Here is a 19,557-nt window from a genome sequence, read left to right on the forward strand (position 1 = left end):
CAGAACCAATGAGCTATATACTAACAGTGGCAAGAGTTTGAAATGCTCATGGAAAGAAAAGCACTCAAAGAGCCTCAAAAATTCTCCTTTGAAAAAAAACTGCTCCTCTTACAACCTTCTTAAAGTGTCACTCAGACACAGCTACTCATAGTACCTGTTGCACTATCTGGGGTTTTATACTAATACAAACACAGTCAAAAGGCTAGCATAGAGGTTGAACAAAGAGCTTTATTAGACTTATTTTTGCTTCTGCTCATATGTGCTACTGATTGTGCAGGACTGACCAGCACATGTGATACTACATCACTTCCTATGATGATGTGTACATTTCATTAACATACAGTCCAATATTATACTTATTTTATCCAGTATACGATCTTAACATACAAGCCAATATTCTATCACAACATCCCACTTCTCTGAAATAAAAGATCCATATAGTTCAACATTAATTTGTACATGAGCAGGTATCTCTTGTGGAGTACTAAAAAAGGATAATGATCAGCAGGATTTACATAGAACATTCAATGGTAACACAAATAGTTGGAACACTACTTCTCAAGGTATTGTCTACATTTGGAACTGTACTGGTCTTCAGCGGACTCAACCAGACCCTGTGACAACCGCATGAAGGTATGCCTTTGAGCTGTCTGTGCTCTCATCCTGAAGATTGTGTTTGGACTGACAGTCCTCAGTTGCTGCAGTCTCAGAGAAACAAGGTGGGACTTCTATCCAGCCTGCCTTGGCTTTCACATGTTTCTGTGGCTGCCTCCGAACTGCCTCTGGAAATGGCAGGCCTGACTCCATTCTGCCCTTGCCTCCCCGAACTAAAATATGGCGGGTGGGGACCTTTTTAAAGGAAATGGGTCTGTCCAATTAAAAAGTTTCCTGTCTCGACCTCCCAGCCACCTCCATGAAAATTCAGCCCCTGGCGTGGGGCTCTCTCGCCCTGGTGAAATCTCAGCAAGGGCAATCTGAGGCCCTTAAGGGGGCATCAATTTGCCACTTAAGGCCTCAATTGGTCAAGAGGTGGACCGGTTAGCTGTCACAACCCGTCCTCCCACCCTATCTGCTGCTGGTAAAATTGCGGTGGGGGTGGGGACAGGCTGGTAGGCAGTGGGTGGAAAACCATCAGTAAGGTAGCATTAAATCCAGCCCTATGTGTCAGATGTTAGGTTTTCCCACACATCCAAGTGGAAATCAAAATTTGTTCCCTCTGCATTCCTCATCATTTCCAATATTCCTAACTTGACAAATAACTGCTTTTATATTGTATTTAATACGGTGTCTGGTAAAAGACATGTATTCTAAGGCCCACATGTTGGAAGCAGTTGACTTGAGCACCCTAATAAGCAGAATGTGAACAAGGCTATAATCACCTCCTTTCCTCAAACCTGTCACCTTCTCCAAGTAGTTACATTTTCTGGTGCAGAACCACAGCAAGCAAAAGAAACTGATCCATTAATAAAACATGATTCCATTTCAAAATCTGATATCTTCAAAACAATACTGAATAATTCACTTTCCTCCAGAGTTCTTTTTCAAATGCTTGGTCCTAAAAGGGAGGAGAAACATTGAGAGTTGCTGCATGTTTCAATGCAATGTTTGCTTTCTTCATCAGTAATAACGCTATGGAAGAGAGAGAGGGCAGAGAGACAGTTACCAATTAACTAGCTGAATGGTTCATGGATTTAAATATCAGTACTGTTCTCAGGAAGCTCTCAAAATATTGCAAAATTCTAGCTAGAGAACTGAGGAGGGCAGGATTCCTAGAATCAGAATGATAAAGCATAGAAGGAAATTATTCAGCCCATCATGTCCATGCCAACCCTTTGGATAGCACTTTCAGTTTGTCCCACTTCCCTGCCATTCCATGGCATCCTTCAATCTATGAAAGATGATACATGTCACGCTTCCAAGCATTCCTGAAATCAAACTGTGAGCGTCCTACTGGTCTTCTGGCTCCGGCTACCTTGCCATACAGAAAACCCTTGTACATACATCTGTCTTCCATCTTGCAAACATGCCTGAACCAGTGAAATTGCCTCTGCTTGATGAGTGCCAACATATATAGGAGGTTTGCCTTTGGGAGGACTGCCACATTCAAGGTTTTGTCCTTCCATGAGGTGCCCAGAAATGTGGCACAAACAGTGAAAATGAAAGTTGTTGAGCTTCCTTTCTTGTTAGCTGCAGACATTTACGTGTAGCCCTGTATTGACTCCTACCACCCTTTCAGGTTTCCTTTTTTCCAGTCCATGGGTAGGGCAGGATGAAGTTATAGATTACTTATTTGCATTTTGACTATGGAAATAAGAAAAAAACAATAGTTCCATGCTATATGACACAAACATAAATGAATAAATGAACTTTTGGTTTAAAAATATGTGTTTTTATATTGGAGTCTGATAAACAGTCCATTGAAAAACCAATTGTTTGGTCTAATGTATTAAATGGCGCAATCTGTAAAAGAAAACAGCTCAGTTAAAAATGAAGACTTTTCCACTGAGTTTAAAAATGTTCTTTGTGGTGCCAATAGAAGAGTGCTTCATTCTCCAACACAAGGTCAGTATTTGAAGTTCACCAGTTGTCTGTAATTTGAATTGAAGAGGATGGATTTTAAGTTTTGGGTCAGAACATGGTGTGCCGAGCTGCCAGCAAATCTGGCACTGGCAGTGGGGAGCCACAGACAATTTTAGCCAAACGACCTGGAATTCAACGGGAAGCAGCTTCCCAACCTGGTAAAATCAGGAGGCAAGAGGACATTGCTGGAGACCAGAGGGAAGCATACCAGCATTATGCTAAGTCTTCAGAAGAAAGGTCCAAGAGAGATTGTTGTCAGGGGAGGGAGAAGGGAAGCTCATGGCAAGGGAGGCTCAAGATTCCCTTCTGGCTCACAAGGAAGCTGAAAACATTTTTATTTTGTAAACTTACATTTTTGGTCTCTTCTCATCTTCCTGTCAGCTTTGTGAATCCATCAATGCTCACTGCTCAGGCTCAGGGTTAAAATTGCAGTCGGACCTCAATATCATCATTCAAGCACAGCCAGCTTCTTTAAAGAAACATTCTGCCGGTTCCACTTTAAGACTAAGAGCATTAAATCAATCAATTGATCATCCCTACTCTACTATGCGTTAAGTTGTTCAAAATGTTGAAGAATTGTTTCATTTCCCAGCAACCCCACTAAACATTGTGATGCATCATTCCAGTCACAAATCGATTACAATGCTTGATCGCACTGACTCATTGGAGATTTTACATTCAGACTTATGTCACTGAGTTTGTGTGAAAACTACATATCTTCACCTCAGCAAAACCAATGCGGTATCCAGCACATTCGAGGTTCAATTTTCCAATGACACTAGCGGAAATATCTGATCTGTTGTGGTCTGGTCTCTTGGTTCTAGTTTGGTTTGTTTTGTCCCATTGTGCTCTGTTTGGTTTTGTCTGATCCACTAAATTTTGTTAGTTCAGTTTGTTTGCTTCTCCTTTGTTTTGTTTGGTTCAGTTCTGTTGAGTTGTTTTCCGTTTCCTGCAGTTTTTTTCTACTCTGTTTTATTCTGGCTTTACAGATGCCGTTGAGGACAATGGAGAAGGTATTGCATTTCCTTTACTTGCTTTAAATCATGTTTCTGGTTTTGCACTTGCCTTTATGGGTGAAACAGGCCTTAGGGATTTTCAAGCAAAACACTTTTCTAAGTAAGATGGGTAACCATGGGTAACCAAACTGTTCTGCTGCTGTGCTTTCTATTATTATTTTTACCACATGTTAAAACTTATGTGAAGTGGCAGAAACTGCAATTGGTTCCTCTACTAGCAGCATGTAGCCCAGCAGACACCTTTGTTGGTAAGAAACAAATTAGAAGGTTAAGAGAAACCTAGTCTAGTTTTCAAATGTTTACTTAATAAATTTATACTGGAGTAGGATGGTCCGGTCTGTTATTTTAGTTCTTTCTAGAATACATAATGAAGTTTGGCTGAGAGCTCAGATATCCATTAGTCTGTCAAAACACCTGAACCCCAGAGAAAACATTGCTTGAATGAAAGCACTTGCTGCCTGATCTCTGCTGTCAAATGCACAACGTTTATTTACACAAGTTGAGGTTTCAAGCGCTTGCAGTTTCAGCTATTAAAACTTTAAAGTGTCTGGATCATTGACACTTTTATTACCCTTAAGTAAAAGGAGGTTTTTAATTAAGTGGGATTTTTTGAATGAATGACTGTTTTCTTTAAACTGACTTTGCACATCCTATTATCACTATAAGGTTCATTGGTTCTATACAGTGTATTGTGATTCAATGGGCATGGAAGTGCCATGGTTTGGCATGAGGCATAAGGGGACCTGAGGATGTGGGTGGAGAGGCATGAAGTGGCACGGATGGGACATGGCGAATATGTGGGGTGTGAGGCAGGAGTGCCTTTTTGTTTTTATTTTAACTGGTTCGAATTCCCACAGCACTGAGGCGGGCCTTTTAAACGGCCTGCCTCCACAACCCTATGGCTGCCTCTGAACTTTCTCCCAACCCGTCTCCAGTCCACAGCCAACCTGCCACAATGAAAATCCTGCCCTTGTGGGCACTTCTTCCTGAGGCTGTCATGCTACCATGGCAAGTTCAAACTCCAGCAGACATTCTGGCAAAAAACAGACTTAATTTTATACATTTATAAAAAAAGTTTTAGTTAAGAATGGAAGTATGATTTAAAATTGCAATTCATTAGTGACAGGTGATGAGCATTGTGATACTGTCATAGTATTGCAAGTCATGTCATGACACCCTCTGCTACTTATGTAAGGCAGTGTTTTTCCTTCAGGATCAACCCCTTTCAGATCTGACAGGCACTACACTTGAAGAAAAATAAGAAAAAGTGTCTAATTTAGCCAAGAAATGCTCATTTATATGTTGCTGGTAGAGCTCAATAGAATGCATACATCACTTCACCAATTACTCTTCTGGTGGTTGTAACTGTGAGAATTATGATAGGCACAGTGAAAGGTAACTGCCATTTTATATTGTGCACCAACTGTTTCCAAAACTTACTTTCATCTTTCCCAATTCACCAGGGGCATTCATCTTGTGACCAGATATCTTTCTCTGATTAATTTCACATCTAATCCTAACAACAGTTCTACCGCTGCCCAACATCGACAAGTAATTTGGAATGTTTAAACTTTATGTGACTTAGTATTAACTCCATTCTTTGTCCTTGCAGCCGGATCCTGCTGGGAGAGATTTTGCAATCCAACCATTGCTGGAGCACTGTGAAAATTCCCACATGAGTATTTGGCTGGGCATCGTATATGCATATAAAGGGCTTCTTATGGTACGAATGCACTGTTTTTATTTCAGAGAAGTTTTTGGATGAATCACATGGATAGTCTCAAACTCTACAACTTTGCACTTTCTTTGATATTCTTCATCAAAGCTATGTGCTCAATTTGTGCCAGAGCCTCCATGCCATAATCCTTGATCCTTTTCCCCTTTCAGGATGTTTAATCAGATTCACCCCAGCATTGTACAGACTCCATATTCTGCTCAATCCAGTGCACTGTCAGCCCTGACCCCACCCGGTGTTTGTGGAGCCAACAGGAACGCATCTTATTTGCATTAGGCCAAAATGCCAGCACCATCAAGAGCAGATCTCCAGTGTCTGCCAGGCCCACAGGGTCAGAAGCTTCAGTGACTCACACCTGTGTAAGGATTCTGATCCAATTTTTGTTTTAATCGACCAATGTTTCTACTGGTCCAAACATGAGATGTACCCACACTGATACAAATACTTGCTGGTCCCATGTGACCAAAGTGATTTTTCATTTACCCTGCAAATTCCAGGAACTGTGGGGATTGCAGCTCACATACTTTTGTGACCTACATTATTGTTTACAATTATCGTATTCTTCCATAACACTACTCTAGATATAAAGCACTTTGTCCATTGTCTACATTTGTTTTCTATCAGATCTTCAAAAAATAACAATTGCTTTCAGTTTGCCATTATAGAAGTGGTTGGAAAGTATAAGAAATGCAGAGGGCAGAAGATACATAGCAACAAACCAGTCTTATCAATGCTAACTTGTTAAATATCCCTTCATTGTTTTGTTATTAGTGAGAGCATTTACTGTACTATATAATATTCCTGCCTGTTATTTTAATATAAGTATTAGCCCAGTTATTTTAAACGGATTCACACACTCCCTTAACTTAATTAATTAAGCTTTCACCTGCGAATATTACAAACAGTATTTTAACCTTTTTTTTTCTTTTTCAGCTGTTTGGATGTTTTCTTGCTTGGGAAACTCGGAATGTGAGCATCCCAGCCCTGAATGACAGCAAATACATCGGAATGAGTGTATATAACGTGGGAATCATGTGCATAATAGGAGCTGCTGTTTCATTCCTAACTCGAGACCAGCCAAATGTGCAGTTCTGTATTGTAGCTCTGGTGATCATTTTCTGCAGCACCATCACTCTCTGCTTGGTTTTTGTGCCAAAGGTATGTAGAATGAGAAGTTATCAATAAAGTAATTTAACGTAGTACTTCATGATTAACAAGATAACAAAGTATTAACTCCTAAAATACATCTCAGGGCTGACCTTTTGGTGTTGGGGAACCTCACCTGCTAGGCTGCATATTTCAGGAAATTGCTGGTGCACTGGCCATGATTTCCCCACTAATGAAAGGGCAGTGGGTGAGATTCAATATCAACAGAAAATAGCAGAGACATGAATGGATAGTGAGAGTATTAAAGAATGGATGGATACTTTCAAAGCTGCACTCACTAGCAAATCCCCTTTCTAACTGAAAGGTGATTTCCCTTCATGAAACAGTTGAGGAACTTGGCTGAAGAGCCAAAACCAACAGTATAGGAGAACATTTATAGAGTTATTGATCTCCAATGCAAGGCACAATTTAAATGCGTGAGAAAATCTGAATGCAGCACTTGGCTTTGGTCTTTCTAACACAGCTGTCCCAAAATATTGGTTTTGTACTCCTACAAGGTCACGTTCAGCCATTTACAAGAATAATGGGCTAGATTTTGCAGTCAGTAGCATAAGGACTGTGCTCATTGCTGGCCTTAAAAAAAGCTGCCCACTAAGATTTAGCAAGGTCTAAAGCATCAATTTCTACTATTTCATATGCCTTTCAATCTGGTGCCATCTATAGGAGATCTCTGGCATCCAAAACAGTGATGTCATCAAGCAGGCTGAGCAGTCAATCAGTTTGAAAAATTCTCACAGACAACAAAACAGAAAGTAAAAATTTAATTTTTAATAATTCAATTTTTAATCAGAAGAGTAGAAGAAAAGAGCATGTGGCTCAAATAAAATATTATGAGCCCATGGAGGATCTCAAAAGAATGATGGGTATTCTGAATTCAAGGGGGCTTGGGGAGCCAATGGAGCTTAGGAAAAATGAATGTGGAACTCTGTTCAAAAGAGGATTCAAGTGGTGCAAGTTTGAATAAGTAGGTATAATGGAGAGTGTAAGCAGAGAGAGTACTAGAGAATTGAATTCCCAAAGTGTTGAAAACACAGATAAAGATATTGGCAGGGATGAGAAAGTAAGATCTGGAATGGATTTGGCCAAGAAGCCAAGCTCAGTGTTAAACAGAATTACAATTCCTGTTGTCTTTAAAAAAAATGTCCTACCCTGAATCATGAAGGTGAAAATGGACACAGAGCAGCCGTCAGAGAATCAATAAGTCATTAAAAGCTAAATGAAAGTATGGTCAAGATGGTAGAAAAAAAGGCTTGCAATTATATAGTGCCTTTCACCACTTCAGTATGTCCCAATGAAATTCACAGGCAAGTGCATACTTTTGAATTGTAGCCAATTTGTGTTAAGCAAGGTCCCAACAAACAGCAATGAGCAGATAATGACCAGATAATCTATTTTAATGTCATTGACTGTGAGATAAATATTGACCAGGATACCAAGAAGAGCAATGTAATTGCACCTTATTTGTTCCTTAGCTTTAGCCACATAGGTTCCATCCTTGACCCCTCTGGGTTATCCTCCCTCTCCAGCACTGCAATATTCTCCTTAATCAAGACCGCCACTCCTTCCCCTTTCCTTCCTCTCCCATTTTTTCCTAAATACCTTGTATCCAGGAATAATTAATATCCAGTCCTATGCTTCTTTGGGATAGGTTTTTGTTATCATCACATCATATTTCTACATGGCTATCTGCATCTCCAACTCATCAATCTTATTCACCACACTCTGCGCATTCACATACATTCACTGCAACCCTAATTTAGACTTCATTACTTCCCCTCTTATCCACTTTACTATTTCCTAATCTAGTACTTTCTGTCTCTCCCAATATTCGTTGTACCTTGGTATCCCTCTGTGGTATTACTTCCTCATTCCCACACTGCTGCCAAGTTAGTTTAAACCCTTCCCAATAGCACCAGCCAATCACCCTGCAAGCAAATTGGTCCTGGCTCTGTTTCGGTGCAACCCATCCAGCCGGTGCAGATCCCATTTCCCCCAGAATGGATCCCAATATCCCAAGAATCTAAAGCCTTCCCTCAAGCACCATTTCCAAGCTATACATTCACCTACTCTATCCTCCTATTTCTATGCCCACTTGCACATGATACCATGAGTAATCTGGAGATTATTAATTTTAATATCCTGCTTGCTAATTTCCTAACAAGCTCCCTAAATTCTGATCCAGGACCACATCCCTCTTTCTATGTATGTTGTTGGTATCAATGTGGACCATGACTACCAGCTATTCACCGTCTGCACTCAGTGTGCTCTGCTGCCATAGAGTGACATCCTTGACCCTGAAAAGAGGGAGGTAACATCCCATCTTGGATTCACTTCTGCAGCCACAGAAATGCCTACCTGTTCTCCTAACTAACAAAGTTCCTATCACTAGTTCCTATCACTATTGCACTTTCATTCTCCTTCATGCCCCCCTGTACAGCTGAGCCAGCCATGGTGCCATGGACGTGGCTCTGGCTGTCCTCCCCAGATCACTTATATATCACCAGATGTATCACTTTCATCAGTATTCAGAAGTGAATACTGGTTGGAGAATGTGAAGCACTCAGAGGACTCCTGTATCTGCTGCCTGTTTCTTCTTGACTGCCTGGTTGTTACCCATTCCCTCTCTCCCTGCATTCTCTTAAGCTGCAGGGTGACTACATCAATAAATGTACTATCTACAAAGCTCTCAACCTCATGGATGTGACGCAGTGATGTCAGCTGCTCTTACAGCTCTGAATTCCAAAGCTCAAGCTGTTGCAACTGACTCACTGCATATTTGGTTATCCACACACAGGAAATGTCATGGAGTTCCCTCTTGGAACAGGATGTGCACTCAAGGACTCAGAGCTACCTTGCCATTTCTTCAACCAGTAGATAATAAAACTTATTACTTAAAAAAAAATCTTCTTTGTAGGCAGTCCCTCAGGATCAAGGATGACTTGTTTCCACTCCGGAATGGTGGCTAAGTCCAACGTGCGATCTTGAGACACCATCATATGTGGGGCATCTGGTGCTTGAAGGGTTGGGTTGATAAGTTGCTTGGAGGTTTGTTACACTCTGGCACCTCATCTTTGCTTTTGCACCTTCCTGTAAAGTCTGCTGTCTCGACAGACTTCAGAGTAGTAGTTGCTTTGAGAATCTAGTGTCAGGCATACAAATGACATGCCCTGCCCAATGCAACTTGTTTGGAATGATTAGCATCTCAATGCTCCCGATGATCCCAACCTGCTTCACATCCCTCCCAGTGTGCTTCACAGTGATCCCGACCTGCTGCTCACTCCTCCCAGTCTCTTTCACAGTATCCTGATGTGCTTCACAGTGATCTGTACCTGCTTCACACTCTTCCCATTCTTCTTCACAATGATCCTGACCAGCATCACACTCCTCCCAGTCTGCTTCACAATGATCCTGACCTGCTTCATGCTCCTCCCAGTCTACTTCGCAGTGATCCTGACCTGCTTCACCCTCCTCCTGGTCTGCTTCATAGTGATCCTGAACTGCTCCACACTTCTTCTGGTCTGCTTCACAGTGACCTTGACTTGCTTCCCGCTCCTCTTGGTCTGCTTCACAGTGATCCTGACCTGCTTTCCACTCCTCCAAGTCTGCTTCACATTGATCCTGACTTGCTTCATGCTCCTCCCAGTCTGTTTCACAATGAACCCAAACTGCTTCCCGCTCCTCCTGGTCTGCTTCACAGTGATCCTGACCTGCTACCCACTCCTCCCAGTCTGCTTCACAGTGATCCCGACCTGCTTCACGCTCCTCTCAATCTGCTTCACAAAGAATCCCAACAGCTTCACACTTTTCTTGGTCTGCTTCACCATGTCCTGACCTGCTTGACACTCCTCCCAACCTGCTTCAAAGTGACCCTGACCTGTTTCATACTTCTCCCGGTCTTGTTGTGAGAGATGCTTGCCCCAGGTCTGCAATGCTGGCCCAACCAAAGTTCATGGGACCAGGGAGAACTCCCTTTGTTTCAGCAGTGTTGACAAGTATCCAAGTCATTAGAGACATTTTTATATTGCCCATCATGCTACAATGTCATGAAATCTGGTGTGGATGTCCAAGAGTGCAGAGATGATTTACTAGGATGTTGCCGGGTCTTAAGGAGTTGAGTTACAGGGAAAGATTAAACAGGTTAGGACTTTATTCCTTGGAGCGTAGAAGAATGAGAGGAGATATGAAAGAAGTTTACAAAAATATGAGGGGTATAGACAGAATAAATGCGAATAGGCTCTTTCCACTTAGATTAGGAGAAATAAACACGGGAGGACATGGCTTTAGAGTGAAAGGGGAAAGGTTTAGGGGAAACATTAGGGGGAACTTCTTCACTCAGAGAGTGGTGAGAGTGTGGAACAATCTACCATCTGACGTGGTAAATGTGGGCTCACTCTTAAGTTTTAAGAATAAATGAGATATATGGATGGGAGCGGTCTGGAGGGTTATGGACTAGGTGCAGATCAATGGGACTAGTGGAATAATATTTCGGCACAGACTAGAAGGGCCAAATGGCCTGTTTTCTGTGCTGTAGTGTTCTATGGTTCTGTGGTTCTAAGAGCGGCAGGATAATTAAGGAACCTGCTCTGACCCTGGAAATTCCACCAGTGCCAGTCATAAAGGCACCTCACAGATACAATCCTGGCATAATTGCCAGGATCACTGGGCTGACAACTTTCATAGCCAAGGTTGCAAAAGTATAGTACTGATGCTCATTCCCTTTTGCCACTGCTGAGTGTGGTGAATTTACCTTACTTTGTATTTTCATCTTTGCAATCAACAAAGCAACTATTCCTCTGAGACAGCCCTTTATAAATTAAGCTTATGTTCTGTGTAGTGTATGAAAATAACATGTATGAAAAGTGAGCCTAAGAGTATGCACACATCCTGGAACAGTGAGCAGAGTGGGGCTGTAAAGAGCAAGACTTCAGTGAGCAGACTGGGGCTGTAAAGAGCGAGACTTCAGTGAGCAGAGCAGGGCTGTAAAGAGCAAGAGTTCTGTGAGCAAAGCAGGGCTGTAAAGAGTGAGACTTCACTGAGCAGTGCAGGGCTGTAAAAGAGCGAGACTTCACTGAGCAGAGCAAGGCTTAAATTTAAGGAAATAGTCTTTTAATTAAAAACAAACAAAAAGCATGGCAAGGGAGCTCAGTGCCATGTGTTGTACAGCCTGCAGCATGTGGGAGTTCTTAGACACTCTTTGCAATCTGGATGACCACATGTACAGGAAGTGCCACCAGCTTGACCAGCTTGAGCAACAGGTTTCAGAGCTTGAGCATCAGCTGGAGACACAGCATTGCATCCACAAGGCTGAGGGTTACGTGGATAGCACGTTTTTAGATACGGTTACTCCGCAGCTTAAGGAAGTGCAGTCAGAGAATGGGTAACCACCAGTCAGGAGGAGGGAGGCAGGGAAGTAGTCAGGAAACCCCAGAGTGCATCTCACTCAAGAGCCATTTCTCTGTGTTGGAAAATGAGGAAGGTGAGGGTTCCTCTGGAGAGTGCAGCCAGAGGCAAGTTCTCGGCACTGTGGGTGGCTCAGCTGCACAAGGTGGGAGGAATAAGAGTGCAAGAGCAATAGTGGTAGGAGACTCAATATGAGGGGTGCAGATAGGCACTTCTGTGGCTGTAAACGTGACCCCAGGATGGTGTGTTGCCTCCCTGATGCCAGTGTCAAGGATGTCGCAGAACGGCTGCAGGGCATTCTGAAGGGGAAGGGCGAACAGTCAAAGGTCGTGGTTCACATTGGTACCAGCAACATAGATAGAAAGAGGAATGAGGCCCTGCAACAAGAATTAAGGAAGCTAGGTAGCAGATTAAAAAGCAGGACCTCAAATGTTGTAACAGTATTACTCCCTGTGCCACATGCTAGTGAGTATCAGAGTAGGAGAATAGAGAGGATGAATGCATGACTGAAGAGATGGTGCAGGAGGGAGGGCTTTAGTTTCTTGGATCACTGGGTCTGTTTCTTGCCAAGGTGGGGCCTGTACAAGTCAGATGTGTTGTACCTGAACTGGAGCGGGACCAATATCCTTGCAGGGAGGCTTGATGGTGTTGGGGGAGGGGGGCGGGTTTAAACTAATTTATCAGGGGGATGGGATACAGAGTGGAGGTACAGTAGGGGCTGATGCGCAGCCAGATAAAGAAGACAAACTAAGTCAGTCTGGAAGGCAGAGTAAATATTTGCCTGTTAAGGTGCAGAGCAATAATGCAAGGCTGGATTGTATCTATTTTAATGTAAGGAGTCTTACAAGTAAAGCAGATAAATTGAGGGTGTTGATTAACACATGGGAATATGATATTGTTGCTATCACATAGACATGGTGTGGGAAGTGTAGGACTGGCAGCTCAATATTCCAGACTATAGAATCTTCAGGCATGACAGGAGGAGGTGTAACAGAGGAGATGGCGTTACACTATTGATCAAGGAGTCAATTACTGCAGTAAGGAGGGATGGTATCTTAGAAGGTTCCTCAAATGAGGCCATATGGGTAGAACCTAAAAACAAAAAGGGGGCAATCACTTTGCTGGGAGTTTACTATAGGCCTCCAAACAGATAGGGGGTGATAAAGGAGCAGATATGTGGGCAAATCTCAGAGAAATGTAAAAATAATAAAGTAATATTAGTAGGGGATTTCAACTTCCCCGCTATTAACTGGGATAGTCTTGGTGTGAAAGGCTTCAAGGGGGCAGAATTCTTAAAGTGCATCCAGGAGAACTTTTTGAGCCAGCATGTAGAAAGTCCTACAAGAGAAGGGATGGTACTGGACCTAGTCTTAGGGAATGAAGCTGGGCAAGTGCTAGAAGTGTCAGTGGGGAAGCATTTTGGGGATAGTGACCATTACTCTGTAAGATTTAAGGTAACTATGGAAAAGGACAAAGATGGATTGGAAAAAAAGGCTCTGAATTGGGGGAAGGCCAATTTCAATATGATAAGATAGGACCTGGCCAATGTGAACTTGAAGTAGCTACTTGTAGGAAAGTCTACATCAGACCAGTGGGAGTCATTCAAAAATAAAATGGTGGGTGTTCAGGGCCAACATGTTCCTGTAAAGGTGAAGGGTAGGACGAACTAGTCCAGGGAACCCCGGATGTCAAGGGGTATAGAGGATTGGATAAGGGAAAAAAAAGGGGGCTTATGGCAGAGACAGAGGGCTGGAAACAGCAGAAGCCCTAGAGGAGCATAGAAAGTGTGGGAGGGTACTTAAGAAGGTAATCAGGAGAGCGAAGAGGGGGCATGACAAAACACTGGCAGGCAAGATAAAGGAAAATCACAATATATATATATTAAGGGCAAGAGGATAACCAGGGAAAGAGTAGGGCCCATTAGTGACCAAAGTGACAATCTGTGCATGGAGCCTGAGGTCGTAGGTGAGGTTTTGAATGATTACTTTTCATCTGTGTTCACTATGGAGAAGGACGATGTAGGTGTAGAAATCAGGGAGGAGGACTGTGATATACTTGAAAAAATTAGCATTGAAAGGAAGGAGGAATTAACGTTTCAGCAGGCTTAAACGTGAATAAATCCCCAGGCCCAGATGAGATGTATCCCAGGCTGTTATGTGAGGCAAGGAAGGAGATTGCAGGAGCTCTAACACTAATTTTCAAATCCTCTCTAGCCAAGGAATGGAGGACAGCGAATGTGTTACCATTATTCAAGAGGGATAGTAGAGATAAACCAGGTAATTACAGGCCAGTAAGTCTAACGTCAGTGGTAGGGAAACTATTGGAAAGAATTCTGAGGGACAGGATTGATCTCCACTTGGAGAGGCAGGGATTAATCAGGGATAGTCAGCATTGGCTTCGTCAGGGGGAGATCATGTCTAACAAATTTGATCCAACTTTTCGATGAGGTGACTAGTTGTGTAGAGGAGGATAGTGCAGTTGATGTAGTCTACATGGAGTTCAGTAAGGCTTTTGACAAGGTCCCACAAGGGAGAATGGTCCAGAAGGTCAGAGCTCATGGGATACAGGGCGATTTGGCAAATTGGATCCAAAATTGACTTAGTAGCAGGAGGCAGAGGGTAATGGTCGAAGGTTGTTTTTGCAATTGGAAACCTGTGAAGAGTGGTGTGCTGCAGGGATTGGTGCTGGGACCCTTGCTGTTTGTAGTATACATTAATGATTTAGATGTGAACATAGGAGGTATGATCAGTAAGTTCACAGGTGGCATGAAAATTAGTGGTGTTGTAAATAGGGAGGAGGAAAGCCTTAGATTACAGGATGACATAGATGGGCTGGTAAGATGGGCAGAGCAGTGGCAAATGGAATTTAATCCTGAGAAATGTGAGTTGATGTATTTTGGGAGGACTAACATGGCAAAGGAATACACAATGAATGGTAGGACCCTAGGAAGTACAGAGGATTAGAGGGACCTTGGTGTATATGCCCAACGATCCCTGAAGGCAGCAGTACAGGTAGATAAGGTGTTTATGAAGGCATATGGGATACTTGCCTTTATTAGCTGAGGCATAGGATATAAGAGCAGGGAGGTTATGCTGAAGCTGTATAAAACGCTTGTTAGGACACAACTGGAATACTGTGTGCATTTATAGTCACCACACTACAGGAAGGATGTGATTGGAGAGGGTGCAGAGGAGATTCACCAGGATGTTGCCTCGGCTGGAGTGTTCCAGCTTTGAAGAGAGACTGGATTGGCTAGGGTTGTTTTCCTTAGAGCAGAGAAGGCTGACGGCGGACCTGACAGAGGTATGCAAAATTAGAAGGGGCATAGTAGGGTGGATAGGAAGAAACTTTTCTCCTTAGCGGAGGTGTCAATTACCAGGGGCATAGATTTAAGGAAAGGGGCAGGATGTTTAGAGGGGATTTGAGTAAAAGTTTTTTCACGCAGAGAGTGGTTGGAATCTGGAACACAGCCTGAGGGAGTGGTAGAGGCAGGAACCGTCACAACGTTTAAAAAGTATTCAGATAAGCACTTGAAACTCCATAGCATACAGGGCTATGGGCCAAGTGCTGGAAAATGGGATTAGAATAGATAGGTGCCTGATGGCCGACATGGACGCACTGGGCCGCTATATAACTCCATGACGATATGAGTATGACTCTACAACCCACTGTTTTTATTCAAAACTACATCCCTAGGCACATCTGAACCGACCAAAAGCTAGGCGCAAGTTAAGGCTCAAGATCCAATGTTTGCAATTCCCAACCTCAGCTCCACCCCTTTAATTAACAGCCTTCAAAGACTCCAACCCAGAAAGTTCACCACTAAATTGGGATTCCTTGGAACTGGGTCCTGACCTAGTCATGGCAGGACTACCCCTGAGCAGCCATAGGTTTCTGAAAGCCCTTTGATTTAGTGTATTTCACTAAACTGTCCTTTCCTGGAACTCTCTCTACAGCTAATTACATTAAGAACAAATCCAGATGCAGCCACTCAGAACAGACGATTACAATTCACCCAGAATCAGAAGAAAGAAGACTCGAAGACATCAACTTCTGTCACGAGTGTGAACCAGGCAAATACATCTCGACTTGAGGGATTTCAGACTGATAACCATCGCCTGCGAATGAAAATCACAGAGGTGCTCACTTTGCTATCAACCATATCTGCTATATATTCTCTTTTTCCATGAATCATGTAAACAGTTTCAAACAAAGACAACTGTGAAGTTCTAGTAAATATCCTTGAGAAGAACAATTGTTGGAAAACTCAAAGGAAAATGATTATCATTTATGCAGGAAAATGTGAGGATTACCAGTTACATGAAGGCAGAGAGTAGGTACCCAGATGCCAACCAATATTTATTTCTTAGTTTTTTTAATAGATTCAGTAAGTAGATCGTTCCTAAAGTAGGTACGAACCAGGGATTCACATATTCTGAAAATTAATAAATCCCCTGGCAGATGGAGGAACTCCATTCAGTTTCTGAGATTGTTTACTATTCGTTACTATCTTTCTTTTTCTTTCTGTTAGCCAGTTTACTGATCATTAGGAATCAGAACACATGTATGACCATCTCACACTACAGAGGTATATTTATATAATATTACACACGAAAGTGCAAGCATGTTACTTACCATTTCTAAACAGAATGCAAATACTTTGGCCTGAATTTTTGCAACAAGGGAGAGGGTCCACAGCTTAGCCAAAATGGGACTGGAGCTCAGTTCTGGAAGTTCTGCCTCCGATCCCAGCACCCACCATTTTTGTCAGGGGTGGGGGAACAAGGGTGAATTGTAGTTTGCACATCTGTGGTTCCCAGAAGCAGCTGCACGTCGAAAAGTGGGATTTTCGTTAATGGGAGGTCCAAAACATGATTTCTGGGCTTTAAACTTTCCAAGAGACTGTCCAAACTTACCAGAGTTCTTTGGAGAAGCAGGGTACCCCTTTAGACAGGTACAGTATCCTTTTGGATAGATCCAGGGACATGGGTTGGCATGAGTTGGCACTAAGTTGGTATAGGGTCTATAAAGAGCCATGGGGTGGGTCGAGGGACATAGGTTGGCATGGAGGATATGGGGGCCTTGAGGAGTGGAAGGGTATGAAGTGGCATGGATTGGGCATGGGGAGCATGTGAGGGGTGAAGGGGTGTATAGGTGAGAGCTAGAAGCTGTTTCTTGTTTTCTTTATTTTTTTTACAGCTGGGGCAAAGTGCTGGAGCACTGAGGCCGGCCTTTCACACAGCTGGCCATTTGCACAGCTGGCCATTTGCACAGCCGGCCTTTCGCACAGCCGGCCATTCGCACAGCCGGCCATTCGCACAGCTGGCCTTTGCATTTGGCAGCCCTTGTGGCTGCTTTCACACTTTTTCCAGAGGCAGCAGGCCCAACTCCTGTTAACAGCAACCCCCCTACCCCACCCCCAAGCACGCCCACTCCAACTGAACTAAAATCACACCATCCTGGGCACTTGCTCCCGGGTCAGTTTTGCAGATTCGGGAATTTTCCCGACTTTGCGCTCCGGACTTAGGAGCGGAAATTCAGACGTTGTTTAGCTTGAATACATGTTAATGGTAACAGAGACAGTTTAACAAGGGGAAATTCTTTTTGGGCACCAATTGTTTGCCAGTATATGCTCTGATAGATTTGCATTTACAGGAAACTGTCCAGTGAATGTGACAATTTAATTTCTGTTGCGCCATCCTAATTAATTGACTTCAATTATGTCATTGGAAAGGATGAGAGCTGAGTGTAGAATTTATGAATCTGTGATGAACTCTGAAAAATGAAAAATTCCAACTCTTATCTATAACTTGGACACAGTACAAATTACAATTAAATTCCTTTAAGCATCTGATGCTTAGAAACCTCTCTTTGCTCATAGCTTAGGAGAGGTCACAACTATTCACATAGGCATAATTTAATTTAAATTGTGTTCATTGAAGGTGTGCCGTTTCCCTTTACAGCTTGACAAAGAGCTTGAGGAGGTTACCATGCAGCTACAGGACACGCCTGAAAAGACGCAGTACATTAAGCAAAACCACATTCAAGAGCTCAATAACATCCTGAGCATACGGAACTTCACAGATGGAAAAGGTAAGAGCACCTGTCTGTAATACCCTCAGAAAATTCAGCAACACTTCAAAGAAGACACAGCCAATGGGCTTTTGACATTGTTTAATAATTTTTGATGTATAGCAGTTAACTGCTGGTGTTAATTTAAATAATGTTTGATGCAAATTACAATATTTTTTGTATATTTGTCCTGAAAGGTCCTTCAGTGAATTTAACAATTTCCACACCAGCTTGTGTAATTTTGGATAGGTTATCTAAAAGATTGCAGTCTAGTATAGATTGTGTATTTATATTTTTTCCTTGGCTGCACTTTGAGTCTGGTAATTCTCAGATATTACTAGAGAGCAAATGAAACGTGAGATCCCCAAAACAGAACTGAAGAAATATCAAAGCCCAATAGATTAGATTTTTCTGGGTGACTAGCTTCTATAGTGTTCCATTACAGAGGGGATTACATCGAGATACCTATTCAGGACAAGCAGAGGTCACAGAGTTTTTTTATAAATCTGATTTACATGAAATGGCTGGTAAAATGTTCAGACAATATAAGAAAAGATCAAACCCAGATTAAACTAGATCTTCAAATATATTACTTGCGTTTTTATTTTGGGAAACACAAACAAGAATTGACTTAGAAATTTTTTTAAAAATTCATTCATGGGATGAGGGCTTCGCTGGCTGGGCCAGCATTTATTGCCCAGCACTAGTTGCCTTTGAGAAGGTGGTGGTGAGTTGCCTTCTTGAACCGCTGCAGTCCATGTGGTGTAGGTACACCCACAGTGCTGTTAGGAAGAGAGTTCCAGGATTTTGACCCAGCAACAGTGAAGGAACAGCGATATATTTCCAAGTCAGGATGGTGAGTTACTTGGAGGGGAACCTCCAGGTGGTGGTGTTCCCATCTATCTGCTGCCCTTGTCCTTCTAGATGGTAGTAGGCGTGGGTTTGGAAGGGGCTGTCAAAGGAGCCTTGGTGAATTCCTGCAGTGCATCTTGTAGATGGTACACACTGCTGCTACTGTGCATCGGTGGTGGAGGGAGTGAATGTTTGTGGATGTAGTGCCAATCAAGTGAGCTGTTTTGTCCTGGACAGTGCCCAGCTTTCTTCTGTGTTGTGGGAGCTGGACTCATCCAGGCAAGTGGGAAGTATTCCATCACACGTCTGACTTGTGCCTTGTAGATGGTGGACAGGCTTTGTCAGGAGTCAGGAGGTGAGTTATTTGTCACACAATTCCCAGCCTCTGACCTGCTCTTGTAACCACAATATTTACATGGCTACTCCAGTTCAGTTTCTGGTCAATGGTAACCCCCAGGATGTCGATGGCAGGGGATTCAGTGATGGTAATGCCTTTGAACATCAAGGGGCGATGATTGGATTCTCTCTTGTTGGAGATGGTCATTGCCTGACACTTGTGGGGCACAAATGTTACTTGCCACTTGGCAGCCCAAGCCTGCATTTGGACATGGACCGCTTCAGTATTTGAGGAGTCGCGAATGGTGCTGAACATTGTATAATCATCAGCGAACTTCCCCACTCCTGACTTTATGATGGAAGGAAGGTCATTGATGAAGCAGCTGAAGATGGTTGAGT

The 19,557-nt window shown here is 42.8% G+C and overlaps 1 protein-coding gene across 1 annotated transcript in view; it reads left to right on the forward strand.

Moving 5' to 3' along the window:
• gabbr2 (gamma-aminobutyric acid (GABA) B receptor, 2) overlaps window positions 1–19,557 on the forward strand; it is a 969,806-nt gene that overhangs the window by 922,361 nt on the left and 27,888 nt on the right. Inside the window, exons 14-17 of the mRNA XM_041183971.1 lie at window positions 5,209–5,319; window positions 6,265–6,489; window positions 15,855–16,037; window positions 17,862–17,991. Coding sequence (XP_041039905.1) covers window positions 5,209–5,319; window positions 6,265–6,489; window positions 15,855–16,037; window positions 17,862–17,991 — 649 coding nt within the window. The remainder of the gene's footprint in view (window positions 1–5,208; window positions 5,320–6,264; window positions 6,490–15,854; window positions 16,038–17,861; window positions 17,992–19,557) is intronic.

Source organism: Carcharodon carcharias, chromosome 3, assembly GCF_017639515.1.
Source record: "Carcharodon carcharias isolate sCarCar2 chromosome 3, sCarCar2.pri, whole genome shotgun sequence".
NCBI lineage: Eukaryota > Metazoa > Chordata > Chondrichthyes > Lamniformes > Lamnidae > Carcharodon > Carcharodon carcharias.